The 20516-nt window shown below is 53.1% G+C and overlaps 2 protein-coding genes and 1 pseudogene across 4 annotated transcripts; 2 read left to right on the forward strand and 1 right to left on the reverse strand.

The window, feature by feature from the left end:
- Positions 1-135: 135 nt before the first annotated feature.
- Positions 136-9700, forward strand: LOC147173108 (regulator of G protein signaling 3-like). 3 transcript variants are annotated; one of them, XM_086076302.1, is made up of 18 exons: positions 136-390; positions 458-781; positions 2817-2898; positions 3065-3170; positions 3263-3359; positions 3464-3712; positions 3904-3943; positions 4538-4752; positions 4827-4910; positions 5241-5352; positions 5439-5608; positions 7080-7230; positions 7367-7566; positions 8092-8135; positions 8217-8309; positions 8782-8843; positions 8917-9074; positions 9134-9700. In XM_086076302.1, exons 1-18 carry the CDS (start codon positions 340-342, stop codon positions 9365-9367), a joined length of 2472 nt encoding a protein of 823 aa, XP_085932428.1. In that variant the 5' UTR covers positions 136-339; the 3' UTR covers positions 9368-9700. The 3 variants fall into 3 exon arrangements, with proteins under 3 accessions (XP_085932428.1, XP_085932427.1, XP_085932429.1); XM_086076301.1 differs by having other exon boundaries at positions 8782-9074; XM_086076303.1 differs by lacking the exons at positions 136-390; positions 458-781 and adding an exon at positions 829-1246 and having other exon boundaries at positions 8782-9074.
- A 67-nt stretch (positions 9701-9767) lies between these two features.
- On the reverse strand, positions 9768-10478 carry LOC147173109 (myosin light polypeptide 6 pseudogene; annotated as a pseudogene).
- A 1592-nt stretch (positions 10479-12070) lies between these two features.
- On the forward strand, positions 12071-20511 carry LOC147173110 (transcription termination factor 1-like). The gene is made up of 11 exons (XM_086077062.1): positions 12071-12179; positions 12823-13872; positions 15183-15307; positions 15927-16115; positions 16193-16268; positions 16807-16931; positions 17133-17337; positions 18747-18833; positions 18921-18986; positions 19153-19238; positions 19308-20511. Exons 2-11 carry the CDS (start codon positions 12920-12922, stop codon positions 19565-19567), a joined length of 2172 nt encoding a protein of 723 aa, XP_085933188.1. The 5' UTR covers positions 12071-12179; positions 12823-12919; the 3' UTR covers positions 19568-20511.
- The last annotated feature ends 5 nt before the right edge of the window (positions 20512-20516 follow it).

The following is a 20516-nucleotide window of genomic DNA, read 5'->3' on the forward strand; positions in this document are numbered from 1 at the left end:
TGTGTTAAACGGGTTTGGAAAAAAATGTCCTTATAATACACAAGGCAAGTGTGTGCGTGCGTGTAGGAGTGTGTGTGTGTGTGTGTGTGTGTGTGTGTGTGTGTGTGTGTGTGTGTGTGTGTGTGTGTGTGTGTGTGTGTGTGTGTGTGTGTGTGTGTGTGTGTGTGTGTGTGTGTGTCACGTAAAGTGCAGCGATAGAAATAGATTTGAAGTGCTCGGCGCTCCAAAGGGACCCCACGGTCGCCATGGGGACCGCGTTCTGCTCGGGAACCCTCAGCACACCTCTGTCCTGTTTACACACACACGAGTCAAAGCGCCTCCCACTCGTGCCATCCCATCATGACAAGACGTGAAAGCCGTCGGCGGCGAGCAGAAGAAGAAGAAGGACTGGTGAGGGGCTCGTCTCATTTCTCGCAACGTCGGCTGTCAATCAACAATTGCGTTGAATTTTCACCAGAAAAACGCAGCGGCGGCGGCGGCCATGTTCTGGAAGCACGCAATCTGGTCGTGGCGCAACGCCGACGGCGAGGATCGTTGTCGTGATTGCGACGATTGGCATGATGGCGACGCCGCTTATTTGCTGACGGCAGAACTCGGCGCCGCCGCCGCCTCCGACTCGGCCGCCGTTCTTCCGGAGGCGAAACGCTTTAGCGACTCGCCGGCTGCGACGCGCCGACTGCCAGGCCCGGCAGAGACCAAAAGAGCCGGCCTGGACGGCGAGCGGGACGGCGAGCGGGACGGCGAGCGGGACGGCGAGCGGGACGGCACAAGTCAACTGACAGTGAGTGTGAACTCTGCCTTCCGACTTGTGGGACTGACGGCGGTCTTGTCAAGGGCCTGATGGGAAATGTCGGGCCGCAGTCAAATGCGCCGATGCCTTCACGTGTTATTGTGGGAAAGTCCAACATTCAGGAAACGTGTGTGCGCATTATCCAAGGGACACACGCGGTGTTTGTGTGTGACTGTGCGCTTCCTGCCATTCTTCTCCTGTCCACAAACACACGCACGCACGCACAGTCCACTTTGTTGGACCTGGAAGTTGCGAGTCATTCTGAATGGATTCCAGACGCTTGTGGTGTCTGGACCAGGTTTAGACGTGGACGTAGTCGGGTGAAGGAGGTCGAGGGTTGGTCTGGGTCGGTCTGGCTCGGTCTGGGTCGGTCTGGGTCGGTCTGGTCTGGGTGAGGACATCATGCACGCCATCTCCCGCCTGTGTCACTTGTGCATCGGACAGAATCTGCCTCAGGTTGGTACTGCTGGGCCGTCCATCCGTCCGTTTGTCGCCGTCCGTCCCTCTTTTATGGACTTGTTCAATCTTTCATGTTCCTCGCTTACTAAGTGCGAGAGTGAGCGAGCGACAGCTTTATAAAAAATTGACTGCCATAAAAAGCGTATGATTGTGTTTTTTCCATCACTGGAGTGTTTGTCGCGCTCGGCCAAATGTTTCTTGCTCTTGCGTGATTCTTGAAAGATTTGGAAGGCGAGAAAAGACGATGTCGTGGATTCGGGGTCTGCTTTTGCTTCTTGTGAGCAAATGTTTGCAAAGGCAAGCTCGGCTGGCTCAGGAGTCCTTCTGGCAAATTCCCACGCTGGGCCTGAGTGGAAAAGCGCCGCTTGTCCGAGTTCACGGCGAAGGTCGTCTCTGCGGAACAACGCAAACAGCGCAAAGAATGCGCTCGGCGGGCAAAAGGTCGCACGCCGGGACGACCACGGGAGTTTTCATTTTGGGTGTCAGGCTGGCGCCGGCTTGAGTCCGTCACACGCTTGCCGTAGTCACGGGAACGCAAACAACAACTGTTGGCTTGAGATCTTCTCGCTGACTTCTCGTAAAGGTGACAAAAGGTCCGCGCACACGCACACACATTTGGGCCCACTGTCATGAGGCAACGTGAGGGATGGCGGACCCCAATGCAGGCAAACGGACGGCGACGCGGGAATCGAGTGCTTTGATCAACCATAGGGAAAACGGCGAGCAGACAACCTTGACTTGACCGGACTGGTCGCCATGACTGGAGACAGGACGTGGCGAGGACGATTTTGTCCGCGGCGACGACTTGACGCACAAACGTCCACACATAACATAGGCCAGTGGTTCTCAACCCTTTTTTCAGTGACGTGCCACATGCGAAATATCACTCGAACCGGGTCGGTTGCAGCTTTTTCACATTGAACCTCCACCGCCTCCTTTCGGCCACACACCACATTTCATTTCCTCATTCATAAAGTCCGCTGCGGCGACTTTTCGCGTAAATCAAGTCCACTTTTGTCACAAGCATGGCATGACCTTTTGACCTATCGATTATTGCGCAGGGAATTAAATATTCGTTATTTGTTATGCATTTCCGGACAGTGATCTTTTTGAACGTTTCACATCTCAGTCTATCATCTACACACACAACTCACATTTGCAATTCACATTAGCAGCCGTCGTCGTGCGCTGTTTTTTTCCAAGTCAAGTCACGTGCGCTTCTAATGAAATGAATTCATGAGCTACCATTCGACAGGTTTCCTCCGATTGCAAAGGACGACCTTTAAATGTCCGCATTGACCCGAGCAGCAACGTTCTCCAACGCCGCCTTCCTCTGCGGTGTTGCGCGCGTTTTCTAAGGACGTGTTCAAATTCGCCACATGACGGCACGAAGAGGACTGAACGCCACCGTCGCAGTTTCCACTCAATGATGGCGATTCGTAACGAAACTGACGATCCCCGCCGTGGCGGTGACGTTCACGGGCAGGAAGTTCACGACCGTCGCAAAAATACCGATGCGAGCGAACGACCGTGACGCGGATGGCGACCTTGTGCTCTGCGTCCGTAGGTCAGCGTCGTCCGAGGACAGGACGGCTTTGGATTCACCATCTGCTGCGACAGTCCGGTGCGAGTTCGGTCCGTCGACGCTGGTGAGTTGGCCGACAGAACCTCGCGAACTCCAACGAGCTTCTCCGGTGACCTTCGTTGGAAAATAGAATCGGCAAAATGGAGCTTTCTGGCTTTCTTCCTTGCTGCCACTTTTGCTTGTTCCTTTTGAACGCGTGCCGCTTTCTCATTGGCTGTCCCCGGCCGTAGGCGGTCCCGCTCATCGCTCGGGCCTCCGCCAAGGCGACGCTGTTTTGCAGCTCAATGGACTTCCTGTGGAGATGTGGACGTGCGGCGAGCTGGCTCACGCCATCAGGTGACTTCTCGCTTCCACGCCGCAACCGCCCACTGCGCCACAACAACGTGTGTGCGTGTGCGTGTGCGTGTGTGTGTGCGTGTGCGTGTCAGGAGTTGTCCCAGGCATATCATCGTGGTGGTGTGGCGAGGTTCGCCTGAGGTCAGGACGTGCTGTGAGACTTCGCGGCGCCCGCCAGCAGCCACAAAGGTGCCTTTTGTATTCTCTCCATGTTTTGGATGGCGTTTCTTGTCCTTTTCAAGACCGCGGAGTCCTGATTCGTTTTTGTGAGCTTTCCATGTCGCTCTCCGTAGACCACCAGGCTGTTGCACCAGCCTGCTCGCACTAAACATGGCCGCCGCAGACGCGATGGGGGGTCTGTGGTGGCCTCCAGTCTGGAGGTTCTGGGGTCTCTCTGGGGGGATCGCAAGGAAGAAGGAGGAGGAGGAGGAGGAGGAGGAGGAGGAGGAGCATCTTGCGCTTCCACGCTGACGGGCACGTGTGTGACATCATCAAATGGGGACAACTACATCCTCCTGTCCCCCGTCACAGCACCAGAGCAGGTGAGTCTCCGCTCGCTTCTCGTCTTACGTTTTGGCGGTCGGCGCTGCTCAGATTAGTGTTAGCGAATTTGCCGATGCATCCGTCCGGTACGAAAGCGCTTTTTTGGCCGAAAGTCCGTTTGTCCGTCGCGATGCGACGCAACGCTGCAAGACGAAAAGGATGACTTGACGCGTGTACGTCTTCTCTTTAGCTGGTCCAGCCCAGATTCGAGGACGCCGGCAGGACCACAGGTACGTGTGGTAGCTCGGCCATCCAATATGGCCGACCGATACATTCACTGGGACTTCATATGTGTTTGGGCTGCCAAATAACACTATTCAAAAACAACTGATCTCAAATCGAAAGGAAATATTTTCACACTCTTACGACGATTAGCCCTTTAAAAAAAGCAAAAAGAAAAACGTACGTCAATTTGCTTGACATACTGGCAGCAAAAATACACGATTGAGGAGCTTGAAAGTAGAACAGCTACAAAAAAAGATCGTATGACTCGTCACTCAAATTGACATCATATCAACTTCAACCTCTGAAAAGATGAAAACAATCGCCACATTTTTGGGATTTGACGTCTCGCCAGATGCGCTCATGAGTTGACGAGTCCACTTTCAAGCACAAAACAGATTTCAAGGCAAAGTCAAGGAATCGCAAAAAGAGCGCATTGATCTGAGAAGCATTTACACGTGATTGATGAATCTGGATTCATTCTATTATTGACGCTGATAATAGCAGCCCATCGGGGGAGGGGCTTACGAGTACGTACGGAGAAAAGCTGCTTTTGGGGGACGTGCACGTCATTCACAGGATTTGACGCGACGCACACACAGGGCGCGTGTACCAGACCCACCCCAGACGCGGGCCGAACCTCCCGGGGGATTCGTCCGGGCAAGCGCTCATCCCGCCGCCCGCCGCCTTCTCCTCCACGCTGCGCCGCTACGCCACCTATGGCGACTACCAGAACTGCACCATCATCCAATCGCATCGGCCCTCCGGCGGCTTCGGCCAAGCGCCCAAAACGCTCATCTTCCCCATCTTCGCGGAGGTCAGCCCCAAGAGCCTTGACCTTTGACCCTGTTGTTATTGTGTTGATGTGGTGCCGATGTCACCCGGTGGCAGCCCGTGGACCTGTGCAGCCCCGGCAGGACGCTGCTGATGTCGGAGGAGATGCTTCTCCACCGGGCCCGGCAGCCGCCTTGCAAGGTGAAAACCGTTTCTTGCTTGCAGACAGAAGTCCCCAATCCTGGTCCTGCAGGTTGTCCATGGTTCCATCCTCCAACACACCTGCAGTCAGTTGGTCGGCAAGATCTGCAGGAGCCTGGATCTCGATCCTGATCTTTATGATCATGCGTGTTGGAGGACAGAAAGATGGAAAACCTGCGGGTCCATGAGATGTGACACTTTTATAGCCGACGAAAGGGGACCGCTGTCAAACCAGTCCCGCCCGCTCACATTCCAGTAAAGCTCTCTCACGTATGCTCTGCCACTGAGATGCTCTCACACTTTGAAATGTCCAATGGCGTCCCCCGAAAGGTGAGCGTGTTGATGTACGACGACGTTCTGCTGCTCAGCAGAGAAGACCAAGCCGGACGCTGTCACGTCCTCATGAGTCCGCTCTTCCTGCGCACGCTGCGGCTCCAAGAGGGTAGGCCGCCGTCGGGAGCGCCCGCCGCCCGCCGCCAAGACGCCAAGACGCCACTGAAGGCCGTTTCTTGTTTGCTTGCCTTCCAGTGGCGCCTGCGCCGCGTCACCTCCTCTTGCTGCAGACCGGCGGCGGCTGCTGGCAGTGCCTGTTCACTTTGGAGGCCTTCAGCCTGGAGCAGAAGGTTCGAGTCGGCCTCTGTCTCCGTGACAACATCCAACGGCAGCTGCTCGCCGAGGAGACAGGCCACGCCCAGCAGGTAGTCCCTGTGTGTGTGTGTGTGTGTGTGTGTGTGTGTGTGTGTGTGTGTGTGTGTGTGTGTGTGTGTGTGTGTGTGTGTGTGTGTGTGTGTGTGTGTGTGTGTGTGTGTGTGTGTGTGTGTGTGTGTGTGTGTGTGTGTGTTGTCCCCATCCTTGTACCTTGTGCCTGAAGTCGTCAGCCTCCCCCTCGGCGTTGGGGCTCTTCCTCTCTCGACCCTCCGCCCTCTGTGACCCTGTCAGGGAGGGTGAGAGTGGTTGAGGGACGGTGGAGACAAATGCGGGGAAGCAAAGCAGTGAGACAGGAATCGAGTGCAATATGAGCAACTTTAATGAAACGTGGCGGGAAAGCAGACAATCGTGACTGGACCGGTCGCCATGACTGGAACGAGCGTGACAGGACAGGACCTGATTTGCCTTGACTTGGCCGGCCTTGACTTGGCCGGCTACGGCTTCATGTCTGTGACCAGGAGGACTCGGTTCGCTGTGACGATGACGACACGCAGACTTCCGCACATGACGTCGGCAACGCACACGCACGGACGTAGACTACGACAGACTAAGACCGCGTCCAGACGAAAGCGAAACCGGCTTCGGTCCTCAAACAAATCTCGTACACGGAAGCATTTCAAGACTTGCGTGTGTCCAAAAGAAGACGTTTAACGGCTGCAATGTACATGCCGAGTCTGCAGTGGCGCTGTAGCGCAGCCACAGCGAGTTAACGGAAAGCGTAGAAGAAGAATTTGCGAGGAAGACAAACTATTGCAATCTACAGAACACGCATGGTATCAAAACAAGATGAAAAAGACAAACGCGGGAGAAGTGACAATGGCGGCCGATTCACGTACAACAGCGCTTGTTGAACGCGGGAATAAAGAAGCAAAATAATTTGCTGCAAAAGCAGAAGCAAGCGAAGGAGGCGGAGCAAAACGACGACCACGCGGCTGTCCGCCATTGTTGTTGACAGACTGACGGTTCGCGCGAGAATTGCCGCAAACGTCATCAATCTGCAACAATGCGTCGTCATCGAGCTGCGGCCATGACGTCATCGCCGGAGGAGTGTCCCGCACACGGCGTCCCGACGGACGCGCACGGCGTCCCGACGGACGCGCACGGCGTCCCGACGGACGCGTACGGACCGCGTTTTGAAATATGTCCACTCCGGAGCCCGCTTTCAAAAGTCATCAGTTTCAAGCTCCGAAACGGCGCCATCGTGTGGACAAACGGCCTGAACGCTAAGACACTTGTGAGGAGGACTTTGGTGGGGACGGGTTCTAAATACACCAACACTCACGAGACACACCTAGTGAAGGGAAGACGCACACACACAGGTGGACGTGCTCCGACTTAACGAGACAAGGCAAGAAAGCAGGAACACAAGACAAAAAACAACAAGAACACCCAAAAGGCAACCCCCACAGAACCCAAACAAGACACGCCCCTCTCACCCACCCCTTTTCCTCCCCCTCCCAGATCACGGCCTCGCCCCGCGCCCCCCCGGACACGAGCGCGTACGCCTCGGCCCGACTCCCCTCCCCCGCGTGGAAGGAGAGAGAGGAGGAGGAGGAGGAGGAGGAGGGAAGACGCCATCTTAAGGACTTAAGCTCCGCCTCCAGATTGGAAGGTCAGACTCGCTGCTTCCTCAAGCTCATATCGCTGATGGAGCTTTTTCACGCCGTCCTTGCTGATGGACGCCGGCTGCGCTTGACTTTCTTCTTGCCGAAGTGATGCTGAAAAAGTTGAAATGTTTTCGCCCGCAGGCGTCCGGCGTTGCGCGTCCGCGGGATCCTTGCGAGCGCGCGCCAGCGAAATTGGCCGTTCGCTCTCCGACAGCACCGTCCACCGCCTGACCTCTGACCTTCAAGCTTCATGCCCCCCCTCCACTCAGACCCTCAGGAAACACCTGACCTCGGAAGGGGTCACCCTAAAGCACACGCTGGCGCTGCTGCGAGGGGCCGAGGTACGCGCGCGCGCACACGCACGCACTTTGGACATACCCGCACCTTAACTCCTTGACTGGCAGCCATTTCGACTGAAGCGACTCCCTTCGCTCACGGATGTTTTGCTGGATTTTGACTGGTTCTGCAAGACCCACAGAATATTGTGTTCTTTTGCTATCAAAACATGACAACCTACCAAAAGAAAGATTCGAGTCACTTCTTTCATCCGAAAAAAAAGTATATTTCGATCTGTTTCCGTTTTGCAGCAATTCGCATTAGAATATAGCTAAGTTGCATCATCATTCACAAACCTGTGAGGGAAAGAGCTTTTTTCCCAGCATGGCCCTGGTTGATCTCTTATACTCTGCTGCCACCTCCTGGCCGTTTTTTGTAACGTTCAAGCATTCTCTTCGCTTCAGAGGCTGCATCAAAGCTCCAGCATAAAATAAAAAACACATCAAAAATGTATAAATACGTCTTTGGGAGCAAATGAGTTCAGGACGCACGCACAGTCGTAAAGTTGTCCGATGGCTTTTGCTTTCTAGGATGTCGAAATGGGAAATGACTTCAAGAAGAAAACCAAGAGTTTGTATGTACACACGCACACACACGCGCACACACGCACACGCACACACACACGAGTAATTGGCATTGTGTTTTTTTGTTGAAGCGCTTCAGACGTGCGCAGTCGTCTGCCGTTCCTGCGCAGACGCAAGCGCTCGGTCCAAAGTGAGAGTTTGGAGCGAGCCCTGAGGAACGCCAGGTTGGTTCTTCAAAGAGAACATTGTTTGGCCTCTGTGTTCGTGCCTGGCGCAAGTTTGACGTCGGCCATTGCGGTCGAGCTGCGCGCTTTCCTTTCATTTGGGATTTTAGCACTTCGAAAGAGGCCGAAACTCAAGAACTGCTTCCAGCGAGCCGAAAGAAAACACGCTCACGTAAAAGGAAGCTTGCAGGTGCACGGAAATCAAGACGCGCACGTGCGCTCGCCGCCTGCAAAGGGAGCACCTTGCGATCGGGTCAAAATGCCTCCGCTGGCTGACGGTTTGATTGTTGCGCAATGACCAACTTCCAGACAACTTCAGATGCTTCTCAGTTGTTTGGGGAAATTCTTGGCGTGACTGAGAATTTTCTGAACTCGTTTGAGGTGGTCCTTTGTGGTTCTGGTGCGGTCCGGGGAAGTTCTCGGTGCTTGTCTGTGCTTTTGCTCTGGTGGAATGCGTCTTTTGCTCTTCCAGGCCTTCTGCAAGGGAGGTGACGAAGTGGGCCGAGGGTCTCGAGGCGCTCTTGGCCAATCGATGTAAGTCTCGGTCAGCTGACGAGGGAAGGGAGGGGTCGCTCGACGTTGTTCCGTCTTTCTTCTCATTGGTCAGATGGCCTCGCCGTATTCCGCCACTTCCTGAGGTCGGAGTACAGCGAGGACAATCTGGACTTCTGGTTGGCTGTAGAGAAGTTCAAGCAGACACGCCCCCTCGGCAAGACGGCCGACAAAATCGACAAGGAGTTCGCGTCGCGCGGCGCGTCCCGACAGGTACGACGCTTGACGACGCCTCCCGGTCGGTCATGTGACGCTGCGAAACCGTCCTCCAGGTCAACGTGGATTCAGAGGTCCGGGAGTTGACCCGGCGCCGCCCGCGTCTGGGCGTGGAGACCGCCTCCTTTCAGCTGGCGCAAGATCAGATCTTCGACCTGATGGAGGCCGACAGCTACCCGCGATTCCTCAGGTCCCGCCTCTACGCCCGGCTGGCCAATCAGGATCTCGGCCGAGCGACTTCCGCCGAAGCGTTCGATCGGAACCCGACGGGAAAGGTTGCGATCGTGTGATGTTGTCGGCTGATCCCATTTGTGACTTGCATCCATCGGCGAATGAGCAAAAGGGCTCCGATTGGGGAAAGGTCTTGTGACTGCTGGGGAGGCCGTGATTGGCCAAAGAAGTTTGCTTTGATTGATGATGGGGACGTCAGCGTCACACGTCAGCGTCACATGATCAGCTGTCACATGATCAGCGTCACACGTCAGCTGTCACACGTCAGCTGTCACATGATCAGCGTCACACGTCAGCTGTCACACGTCAGCTGTCACACGTCAGCTGTCACATGATCAGCGTCACACGTCAGCTGTCACATGATCAGCGTCACACGTCAGCTGTCTGCACAGCGCAAAGCAAGAAAAGCAAATAAAAGCACCAGACCAAAGAGAATGTTGTCTTTATTTGAGTTTTCACACGTCTCGTTCTTTCAGCACGACATTCATTCACGACATTTGCCGGAGAAAAGACGACGGCCGGTCAGCGCGCCGCTTACCGAGAAGCGGACGGCCGTCTTCATCCCGCCATGATGTGTTTGACGAAGTCAGTGTAGTTGATGTGCCCGTTGCCGTCCTCCTGGCCGGCCATGAGCCGGTCCACCTCGTCTTCCGTCAACTTCTCTCCGAGGGTGGCCAGGACGTGGCGCAGCTCGGCCCCCATGACGGTTCCGTTGCCCTCCTTGTCGAAGACCCGCAGCCCCTCCACGAAGTCCTCAAAGTGTCCGTGGTCCTTGGCGCGAGCCACGTGCTGCAGCATGGGCAGGAAGGCGTCAAAGTCCAGCAGCTTGGCGTGCATCTCCTCGGCCTTGGGCCGGCCCAGCAGCTTCAGGACGTCGTCGTTGGTCGGGTTGTGGCCCAGCGCTCGCATCACGTCGCCGCATTGCGCGTACGTGATCTTCATCTCGCCCGCCGCCGTCTCGTCGAACAGCGTGAAGGCGTCGCGGAATTCGTCCACCTGCTCGGCGCTGAACTCCACCACCGCGCTCGTGAGGTCCACCTCGCACGCTTTGGCCTCGGCTTCCGGGGCTTTGGGCGGCGGCGGCGGCGCGGCGGCGCTCTCGTCCTTCTTGACCTCGGCGACCTTCTTGGCCTCGGCGGGCTTCTTGGCTTCCACTTTCTTGGGGGCCATGTTGGCAAGTGGCGGCCGACGGACGGACTGTGTTCTTATAGTCGCTGCTGGGCCGAGCGCCGCGACCAAATATGGACAACAACTGGAATGGGAACAGATAACGCGCGACCCTGATGACCTTCAGGCTGATAAACGTGTGCGCACGCATGCATCAACCTTAAAATAAACGTGTGCGTGCGTGCGTGTGTGTGTGTGTGTGCGTGCGCGTGCGTGCGTGCATGCGTGCATACATGCTTGCCTTGTAGGGGGGGTTGGAGTGCGTCTGGAAATGAATATTGTCTAAAGTGCAAACTTGAATTCAAGCTTTTTAAGCTACGTTTAAGAAAGAAAAAAAAGGAGTACCGAATGTGCGTAAAGCGCTTGACGTGTTTGTCTACATTTGTGCGAAATTCTTTCTCCGCATTTGAGCCTTCCACCGAGGGAGCGGTGAGCAGCAGCAGCAGCAGCAGCAGCAGGAGCCGCGCTCGGGAATCATTCGGTGACTCAATGTTTTTTCCGCAAGGAACGACAACACCGACAAGCATCAACAAACGCAGCAGTTAACAACGTTCAGAAGCAAAGAAGAGAAAACAAAAGTAGGTTACACAATTTACTAAAAGAACATTCATTGACAGAGTCAAAACATTACACCTCAAACTGTAAAAGCATTTAGCGTAAGGACGTTTAAAAAAATAATAATTAAAAGAAAAAAACATGATTTAAAAGACCTTAATCAAAGTTACGTGGAAAAAAAAGCAAAAGTTTTAAAAAGCATTTACACTCGGTTCACTTCTGGTTGGCAGCTTAATCCATTTGTGTGCAGCATAACAGCCAAATGCAACTTCACCATGTTTACTTCAAACTCTCGTTTTAGTATCAGCTTCTGGGAAAATGTAGAGAAATAAATTCTCCAAAGACTGCTCATACTACAAAGATTGAGGCTAGAAATAGGTTCACTTATTTTGTATACAAAGGTACAGAAATGTACAATATTGTTAGGGAATTTTCATTTTCCCAAAAGGCAAATTTCTTAAGTTTATTTGTGTTTGATAACGATTGTTATTTGTTATATTGACTCTCTTAAATTTGCAAACAACAAGAAAGGTAAAAAGGATTTTGCCATATAAACGCTTTTTTTTTTTTTACTCTGCTTTCCTCCCACATTCCAAAGACATGCAATGGCAGGTTCATTGAACTCTCCAAATTGTCCATAGGTGTGATTGCGAGTGTGGATGGTTGTTGGTCTCTGTGTGCCCTGCGATTGGCTGGCAACCAGTTCAGGGTGTACCCCGCCTACTGCCCGAAGCCAGCTGGGATAGGCTCCAGCGCCCCCCGCAACCCTTGTGAGGGCAAGCAGTTGAAAAAATGGATGGATGGATCTCATTTCTTTATTTAAAGTCTGTCAACAATTTATTTATGTTGTCTGTTGGGTCTCATTTTTTTCTTATATTGACGAAGGATTTGTTACTGATTTGTCAAGTCAAGTAATATATTTCCAGTTTTTTTTTGTTTTTTTTAAAGAAGAAGAATAATTGCAGCCTTGCCCCGACCAATATGGCGGCTCCGTTGGCGTACCGACGCTTTCAGCCAACAGGAAGCAGTCGACTCCGAGACCCGGAAACAGAATACTCGGTCGACGAAACTTCCGTTCTGTGCTCCCCACGAGCGAAACACAAAAGGGAAAAGTTTTCTTGAAAACAAGACAATCGCACCAAAACTCAGGTAATAAGCTGCACTTCACTTACTAGACGTCACTAGTCCAGCTTCGTTTGAATGTTGCCGTGTCCTGCATCTCGCCAGCTAGCGTTATTTTGCCGTGAATTGCGCGTGAACTCCAAGTACAAATTCAGCGCCAGTAAATTTGTACCAGCTCGTGGAATAGCGGTTAGCGAGCGGTCGCCGCAAAAGTGCTAGGTCACGAGTTTGAATCCCGCTCTGAACATTTTTCATTTTAACTTCAGTTTCATGCATCCCGCCATTTTGTTTCACGCGTTTGTTGAAGAATTGAACCGCTTTCAAGACGTGGAAGACGCGACTGCTGCTGCTGAAACGACGCAAAGTGCGTCCTGCTGCCTGATAACCCCGCTCGGGGGCTCAGGGTTCGAGCGGTAATGCCAATTTTGGGTGGCAAATCAAAATGAAAACTTTGTTAAAAGAGGCAGAAACCACGCACAGTGCTTGACGCTTGGCAAAAGAATCAATTCGCCCGCCTCCGATGACTAACCAATCAGGGCTGTTCACGGCAAATCAATGTTAGCAGGAAAGTAGCTGCTCACGGCAAAATAACCACTGCCATCTTTAAATGTGTGTACACGACAAAATGATGTCTTTCTTTCTTGTGAACTCTGTTTTCCAATTCCCACAGGAAGAAAACAACAAGACTTGCGTCCTTGCTTTGCATCCTTTTCACCAACAGTAAGTAAGCGCAGTCCCGTTGGCTTCCCCACGCCGGAACGCTCAACATGAAGAAGAAGAAAGGTACACAAGGTGAGCGCAACCTCCTTCCTGCTGATGTGCTGGCTCACAAACAGAAGGAGAACGCAGAAGGAGAAGCAGAAGGAGAAGCAGAAGGAGAAGACAGCCTCCTCCTTCCCGCTGAGGTTCACACCAACAAGCCCAATAAGAGGAGATCAGTTAAAGAAAGTGTCCACCTTCCTGCTGACAAGCACACTCCCAAGAAGAAGGAGTCAAGAGGAGGAGGAGAAGGCAACAGGATTCCCGCTGATGTGCCCACGAGCAAGCAGAAGAAGAAAATCCGAGAGGGGAAAAAACAAGTCGCTCCGGCTGCGGGCCTCAGCGAGAAGGAGAACGCGGACGCAGAAGAAGAAATGGAGGAAGAGAACGTCCTCCTTCCTGACACTGGCTGCACTAAAAAGGAGGAGGCGGCGATACAAGAAGCCGGCGGGGGTTTTCCTGCGGGTCGGAACAGCCTAAAGACGAGGAAAAGGCCAGAAGGAAAAGACCGCGCCGTCCTTCCTGCTGATGTGCAGACGACGAAGAAGAAAAGGCGAGAAGAAAACGCGCTTCCTGCTGACGGGGCCGCCGACAAACACAAGAAGAAGAAGAAGGAGGAAAGAGCCCAAGAAGAGCAAGAAAACGTCCTTGCTGCCGATGGGCGCACCAAGAAGAAGCGAACGGCAGAAGAAGAAGAAGAAGAAGAAGACGGCAGCCTTCATCCTGGCTTCCAAGTGAAGAAGAAGAAGAAGAGGACGGAGGAGGAGGTTGCCATGGCAACTGTGCCCACAGGAAACAAGAAGAGGAGCACGAATGCGCCGCTTGTGGCCTCCGAGATTGGTCGTCCGCGCGTAACGGCGGGCGGGGCAGAAGAGAGCGTCGCCATGGCGACCAACGGAGAAACGGACGAGGACGCGGAAACGGACGAGGACGCGGAAACGGGGACGACCTACGATGAGCTGTGAGTTCTTGGCGCTTGTTTCCGAATCACTTATTTGTTGACACGTGACAAGCAAGGTTACTTTCACGGAAACTAACAAAATAACTCCAAAGTCAAATTGAGAAACATTTTCAAAATCAAAATGGAAACACTTAGAGGAGCTGAAAGTGCATTGAGGTTTACAAAAGTAACTCAAACTCGCTGGAACTCGAGCAGCCCTAAACAACAACAACCTCTTCCAACCCGGCGACACGAGATGAAAACACGAGTCGATGGATTTCTGTTGCTGTTTGCAAACAGCGCGTTCAAAAGTGACGCACGACGAAGCCGAGGACAAGAACGAGCGTGAAAACGGTCCGGCGACCGAGCGCCGGCGGGCGTTGGCACAATCGCAGCTCATTTGCATAATGTCTGCAGACAAGACATTGGAGTCCAACTCCTAACGTGTCCAAACGAGCCCGCCAATCAGCAGCGTTCGCGGCTCAGCTCAATTTGCATCTGGCGCTGATAAAAGTGGCTTGGCGCGGCGGCCCGTTTGCCGGCTGGAGGTCAAACGCGTGCGGGTCGGGACCACGTTGACTTCCGTAAACGCTGAGGTGATTTTAGTTAGCCAAAAGTGACGGAAATACTCAAACTAAAACCCAAAAGCGATTTTGTTAGTAAAATAAAAACCAGAATGCTTTTTAAAAAACTGAAACGACATTTTATGTTTACAAAACTAGCGAAAATGTCTTTGGTTTTAGTCTTTGAGGGTGATTTGAAATGTGATATTAAGTGGATTTATTTCACCGGAATGAGAACGTTTGAAAGTGTGACAGCGGAGTGACGTCATCGAGCAGCGGCCAATAGAAAAGCACCTTCGGGTGACGCGGCTGCCAGGCGACAATTTTGCACGCTTGACTTTTGGCGCCGATGCGAGCGCTCGCCTGCGTTTTCATTCCACTCAGCCAAAATGCAACGCTGGCTAAGAAATGAGTTGCTTTTGAAAATGGATCGGTTCCGGTCCGAAGCACGCGGCAAGCGAGACGCAAATGTCGCTGCAAGTGCACAAAACCTTCCGACGACAAAGAGGCCGTTATTCTTTCGGAGGACGTCCTCTGACTGCGGCCTCGCCAAGACCGAGTTCACCGGATCACATACCAGGACTTGGCGAGATTGTAAAAATCAAAATGGAGATTTTATTTTTGGGCCGGCCCGACTTGATACTAACAAACGGTTACTTTGACACGAGCATTTGTCACCTTATCTGCTAACGCTCTTGCACCTGCATGTGTGCGTGTGTGTGTGTGTGCGTGTGCGTGTGTGCGTGCGTGTGTGTGTGTGTTTTCAAGGCTTGACCCGGTTTTGGTGGCAGAGTTGGAAGAGTTTATTCCCAACGTGAAGAAGAAAAGCGCGGACGAGATCCGGAAACATCTGCGCTACGACTTGGACCGCTTCCGACTCTTCAAAGAACAAGGTGGCGGCGCTCGCGCTTGAAAATCCAAGAAAGAAATGCGACGGTTGCGTCCCTGTCGCGATGTTGGGACGTCTGACGCATTTGAAAGCAACGCACCGCTGGAAAGGGGCTTGGCCGCCATTTTGTCAGTCGGCGTGCGTAAGCATAAAGGAATGCAACTCGCAACGAGCAAATGTCATTGAGGCCGACTGCGTCGTATGAGTTTGCTTTTGCAGTTCTTGATCAACTGAAGCGTTTCTTTACTTTTTTCCATCGAAAATGTCATTAATATTCGTTTCTTTAATGAATAGCAACAATATTTCTGTTTGTTCGCCCCCAAACGAACCTTACTTTAAACGCACGCGTGACGTCACATCCGGTCAAAACGTGTGTCCAGTCTGTCGGCGGTTATTTGCAAAAGCTGTTTCCATCGCCAAAATTCGTATTTTCCTTTTTTTTCGAAACACTTCAAAATGCACCCCCTCTAAGCGTCAAAAAGTTTTTGCACATTTTTGCTCCTTATTCGAATTTCTAGCGTTCCCCTTCCATTTTATTTTTGCATTTCTTGAAAGTTCCAATAAAAAAGGTCGACAGGGTCCCCGTTATGCTAAGCTCCGCCTCTTCCCCCGGGTGTGTGCAGGCGTGCGCGTCCGCTGGGGGCGCTTCACTCAGGATGAGAATCGGCGAATCCGAGAAAACATGGCGGACTTCCTGGCCGTGACGGGCATCGCCTCCACCGAGAAACTTCTCTTCCCTCATCGCTGCGACGACCTCGAGGCGGCGGGCGTCAAGAGGCTCAGACGGCGGCACGGCTTCATGGGCGCCATCGGTGGGACGCGCACTTTGCACCAGCGCGTTGCTGGCTTGTTGTGTTGACGGTTGGTCCGATGTCGTCCTGTCCTGCAGCCGAGGGAATCCCGAGGCCGTGCAAGCTGGTTTTGGCCCGAGCGTTCAAGCTGGACGACCTGAACCACATGGGACAGTGAGACCGACTCTTCGCGCTTGTTCTCCGACACCTTGAAATAAGAGCCGGCTCCCGACGCAAAACTCTCGCACCGTCGCCAATCATTTTCCCTCGTTGGAATCGATGGCGGTGCCGTGTCGCTAATCTCGTCCAGACCCGCAAAGCAATTCCAAAGCGGCTCTTTTTATTCTACAACAAAGTAGAATGCAAATGCATCATGATTAGTCTTCGCATTGGATCCGGGTTCCAAAAAATGTCATTGGGCCGTTCCTACTGCCATAAAATCCTGTGAAGAATTTGCCCCCCCATGATATGATCCAAAATGGTCCTGCCGACCGATACCAGAAATGATAAAAATCCCCCGCAAAAATGAACATTTGATCGACGTCGCAGATGTTTTTGAAACGAAGTAGTGCATTATTTTTCTTTTTTTTCATGGCGTCATTTTGGCTGCATTTGCACTCGCGTCTCCTTTGCTTAGCGGAGGCCATTTTGTAAGGCGCGGCTCGTATGTGGAGGTGCGCGCGTTGACGGCGGTGTGCTTGATGTTGCCGAGGTTCTCGGACGAGGAGGTTGCGCAACTGCTCAAGTTCCAGAAGCTCCACGGGAACGATTGGAGGAGCATCGCCGCGAAGATGGGTCGCAGCAAATACGCCTTACAGAAACGCTTTGCCCAAATGGGTGAGTCCGCTTTGGTCAGCCAACTCCTCACCTTGCCACACCTGCAGAAGTGCACGCCCCTCCTCTTTCCTTCTGTCGGGCTTTTATTTGCACCATTGGCACTCGTTTGACTTTTGCAATCGTCTTTTGCCGCTTGTTGACGATCGTTCACGGCAAAACGTTCTTCTCTTTTTCCACGCGGTCGCGTTTGCTGTCGGCCAGCGTCGGGTCGAGGCAATTGGACGGCGGAGGAGGAGGGCAGGTTGAAGGAGGCCGTCAAGGCGCACCTGCAGGCGGTGTCGCTGCAAAGCCGCTCCGCTTCCCGGGACGGCCTTTTGAACCTGCATCAGCTTTGCGCGCATTTGCCCTGGACGGACATCAGCCAGCACGTGCGCACCCGATGCTGGACTCAGTGTCGCATCAAGTGGTGAGTGCGCTCATCGCGCCGTACAAATTCACATTTCATTTTGTACAAGCGCTCCCTTTCTTGCATTGACGAAAGTGGGCGTGGCTCGTCGGGCTAGAAGCGAATACGAAGGCTCGGCATTCATTATTTTCTTTCAAGGTGTCATTTAGTTTCATTTGAATCCCGTCCATCCATTTGGCACCACATATCCGCGTCCGCTTCTTCCACCGGACGCCATCCGTTACCGCCGGTGGACGAGCCAGGACACGCTGGAGAGACGGCTGTCTCTCAGCTGGCCTGGGGACGCCCGCGAAGAGACCCAAGTGGCAGGCGGGAGAGAGGGAAGGCTGGGCTGCCCCCGTGACCCCATGTTGGATGAGCAGGAGATGAAGCACGGATGGATGGATGCACGGACGGATGGATCAATGGATGGACGGACTGATGGATGCACAGAAGGATGGCTGCACGGATGCATGGAAGCACGGACGGATGATGGATCAATGGATTGATGGATGGACGGACTGATTGACAGATGGATGGATGGACGGCTGGATGGATGGATGGGCGGATGCACAGACAGATGGACGGATGATGGATCAGTGGATGGATGGACTGATGGATGCACAGAAGGATGGCTGCACGGATGCATGGAAGCACGGATGGATGATGGATGGATGGACTGATTGACGGATGGCTGCACGGATGGACGGACTGATGGATGGATGCACAGAAGGATGGATGGATGAACAAATGGATGGATGGATGGGCGAATGCACAGACAGATGGACGGATGATGGATAAATGGATGGATGGAAGGACTGATGGATGCACAGAAAGATGGATGGGCGGACGGCTGGATGGATGGACGGATGCACAGACAGATGGACGGATGATGGATCAATGGATGGATGGCTGGACGGACTGATGGATGGATGGATGCATGGACAAATGGATGGACGGATGCACAGACAGATGGACGGATGATGGATCAATGGATGGATGGACAGAAGGGTGGATGGCTGGACGGACTGATGGATGGATGGATGCACGGACAAATGGATGGACGGATGCACAGACAGATGGACGGATGATGGATCAATGGATGGATGGACTGATTGACGGACTGATGGATGGATGCACAGAAGGATGGCTGGATGGATGGACGGATGTATATCCGTGTCAGGTCGCGGGTTCCACCTCATCTGTCTCCTCAATTTGAATCCCATTCCAAGTCAAAAAAGTGTTTGGCCTGATCGTTTTGTTCTTTGAAGGCTGGCAGCCATTTTACAAAAGTTGCCGGTGAGCGTGTCAAGTTGTGAGCACAGCTGAAGATCGAGATTGTCTTGCCGTTGTCTGACCTGGAAAACCGCGAGCGTACATTTCAAGTTTGTCTTTCAGGAAAAAAAGCCCATCTTTTTGTTGCGTTTCAGGTTCGGTATCCTGAAGTGCCGACTGTCTGAGAAAAGCCCCGTGAAAAGACCGAAGAGACTGAAAACCAGACTGGACCTGATCAACGCGTAAGCCGGATCCATTGATTGATCGACGGGCGACTGCAGGTTGTTGACGGCAGCCGAGACGAAGGTCGTGATTGTCATGACTTTCAGATTATACGCTTTGAACGTGGAGGACGCCAGGGACGTGGATTGGGAGACGGTTGCTGCCACTGTGGGGTAAGTTGAGCTTGGAAAGCGGCAGAAGGTTGCGGCGCGCCGGCAGAAGGTTGCGGCGCGCCGGCAGAAGGTTGTGGTGCGCCGGCAGAAGGTTGTGGCGCGCCGGCAGAAGGTTGTGGCGCGCCGGCAGAAGGTTGTGACGCGCCGCTGTCGCCGGCTCTTTCAGTGGCGTGACTCCGGTTTGTAGCCAGAAGCTTTTCCGAAGACTCAAAGTCTGCAACGTTCCCGACTGGACTCGACTTAGCTACGGAGGTCGGTATCGTCGCAAGCCGTCACGTTTTCCTTGCGCCGCTCGCTCGTAACTCTCGCCGCCGCCCGCAGAGATCATCGACTTCCTGCAGGACCGGGTGGCGCCGCGGCTCGTGGAGCAGCTGCGGCGCTACCAAGACCGTGCGGAGGACGAGGCGGAGCAGGAAGTGGCCCCGAAGGACGCGTACGCTCTCCTCAACATCTTCGCATCGGGAGAAGACGGCGACTTGCTGGAAATGGACAACACGGGGCCCAGCAGGCGGCGAAGTAAACGCGCGCCTCTAAGCCCGCCCCCACCTGAGGACGTCCACCGACTCGCAGACGACGCCTAACAGCCAATGGGAGGCCCTCGCCACAGACGGCGGCGCTTAGCCCAGCTTGTTTGAATGTGCGCCTGTAAGCCCCGCCTCTTCCTGAGCCAGTGACATCGTATTGCGTTCATCCTTCTTTTCATCTTTTTGTCTGGCTTTTGCGTCAGCTTCCTTCATTTTCTTGAGGAAGGACGTCCCATCGTCAGTTTTGCGTGCAGCTTCCGTCATTCAGCCGGTCCGGCTGGAGCTTCGGCGAGGGTCGGCCACTGTACGCGCTTTTCCGTACGGCGGTTACAAAAGTTTTGATTGGCAGGATGGAAGTCATCGTTGCGCAAACCAATAAATGCTTCCGTTTAGCTGCAAGCCACCGATGTTGCAATCAGTTGCTGCTAGGTCCCTCCTGTACACTAGTTGGCGCCATGTACCACAAAATGTTGTAATCCACAGGGTTCCCGCGGGGTCTAAAAAAAAGTCTCAAATTCAGAAACGTAAATTTTAGGCCTTAAATGTCTTCAAAATGTTAGATTATTAACATTGTTTTTCTGTTTCAATTTATATTTTAATTGTTTTTGATATTAGTGAGAGATGTGTAATAATAAGACAACAGTTGATAAAGATGTTAGTCTATGTTCTCTTCCCTGGGGAAGTAAAGTTTCTGATTCAGTCTAAATGAGGGGATGTCTGTAAATGCAATCAGAGGTCGGTCCATAAAAATCCCCGGTGCGAGGGGGCGCCGGGGGCCAATTGTTTACCCACATCTGGAGTGGACTAAGAGAGGAACTGAAGCAAGATTATCAAGTTGTGTATTTCACTCTGCTGACAGGACAAGATGAAAGGGGGAGTAAACTGTTTTTGTATAAGTAAGGGAGAAAGGAAAGGGGGCACACTTCTGGACCAGATGCTGTTTGAGCAAGGTTCTAAAGTGTCTTCAGAATTCTGAAAATAAAGCTGGCAAAAAACTTCTCCACGA

This window comes from Leptonotus elevatus, chromosome 5 (assembly GCF_054856555.1).
Source record: "Leptonotus elevatus isolate MCC_2025b chromosome 5, RoL_Lele_1.0, whole genome shotgun sequence".
Lineage (NCBI taxonomy): Eukaryota > Metazoa > Chordata > Actinopteri > Syngnathiformes > Syngnathidae > Leptonotus > Leptonotus elevatus.

Bases quoted from the DNA above. Each gene is read 5' to 3' on its own strand.
- LOC147173108 (XM_086076301.1), top strand. From the start codon at position 340: ATGACAAGACGTGAAAGCCGTCGGCGGCGAGCAGAAGAAGAAGAAGGA. The intron at 2,899-3,064 runs GTGAGTTGGCCG...CCCCGGCCGTAG, and splicing joins AGTTCGGTCCGTCGACGCTG to GCGGTCCCGCTCATCGCTCG. The intron at 3,713-3,903 runs GTGAGTCTCCGC...TCTTCTCTTTAG, and splicing joins CCGTCACAGCACCAGAGCAG to CTGGTCCAGCCCAGATTCGA.
- LOC147173110 (XM_086077062.1), top strand. From the start codon at position 12,920: ATGAAGAAGAAGAAAGGTACACAAGGTGAGCGCAACCTCCTTCCTGCT. The intron at 16,932-17,132 runs GTGAGTCCGCTT...GCTGTCGGCCAG, and splicing joins GAAACGCTTTGCCCAAATGG to CGTCGGGTCGAGGCAATTGG. The intron at 18,834-18,920 runs GTAAGCCGGATC...CATGACTTTCAG, and splicing joins AGACTGGACCTGATCAACGC to ATTATACGCTTTGAACGTGG.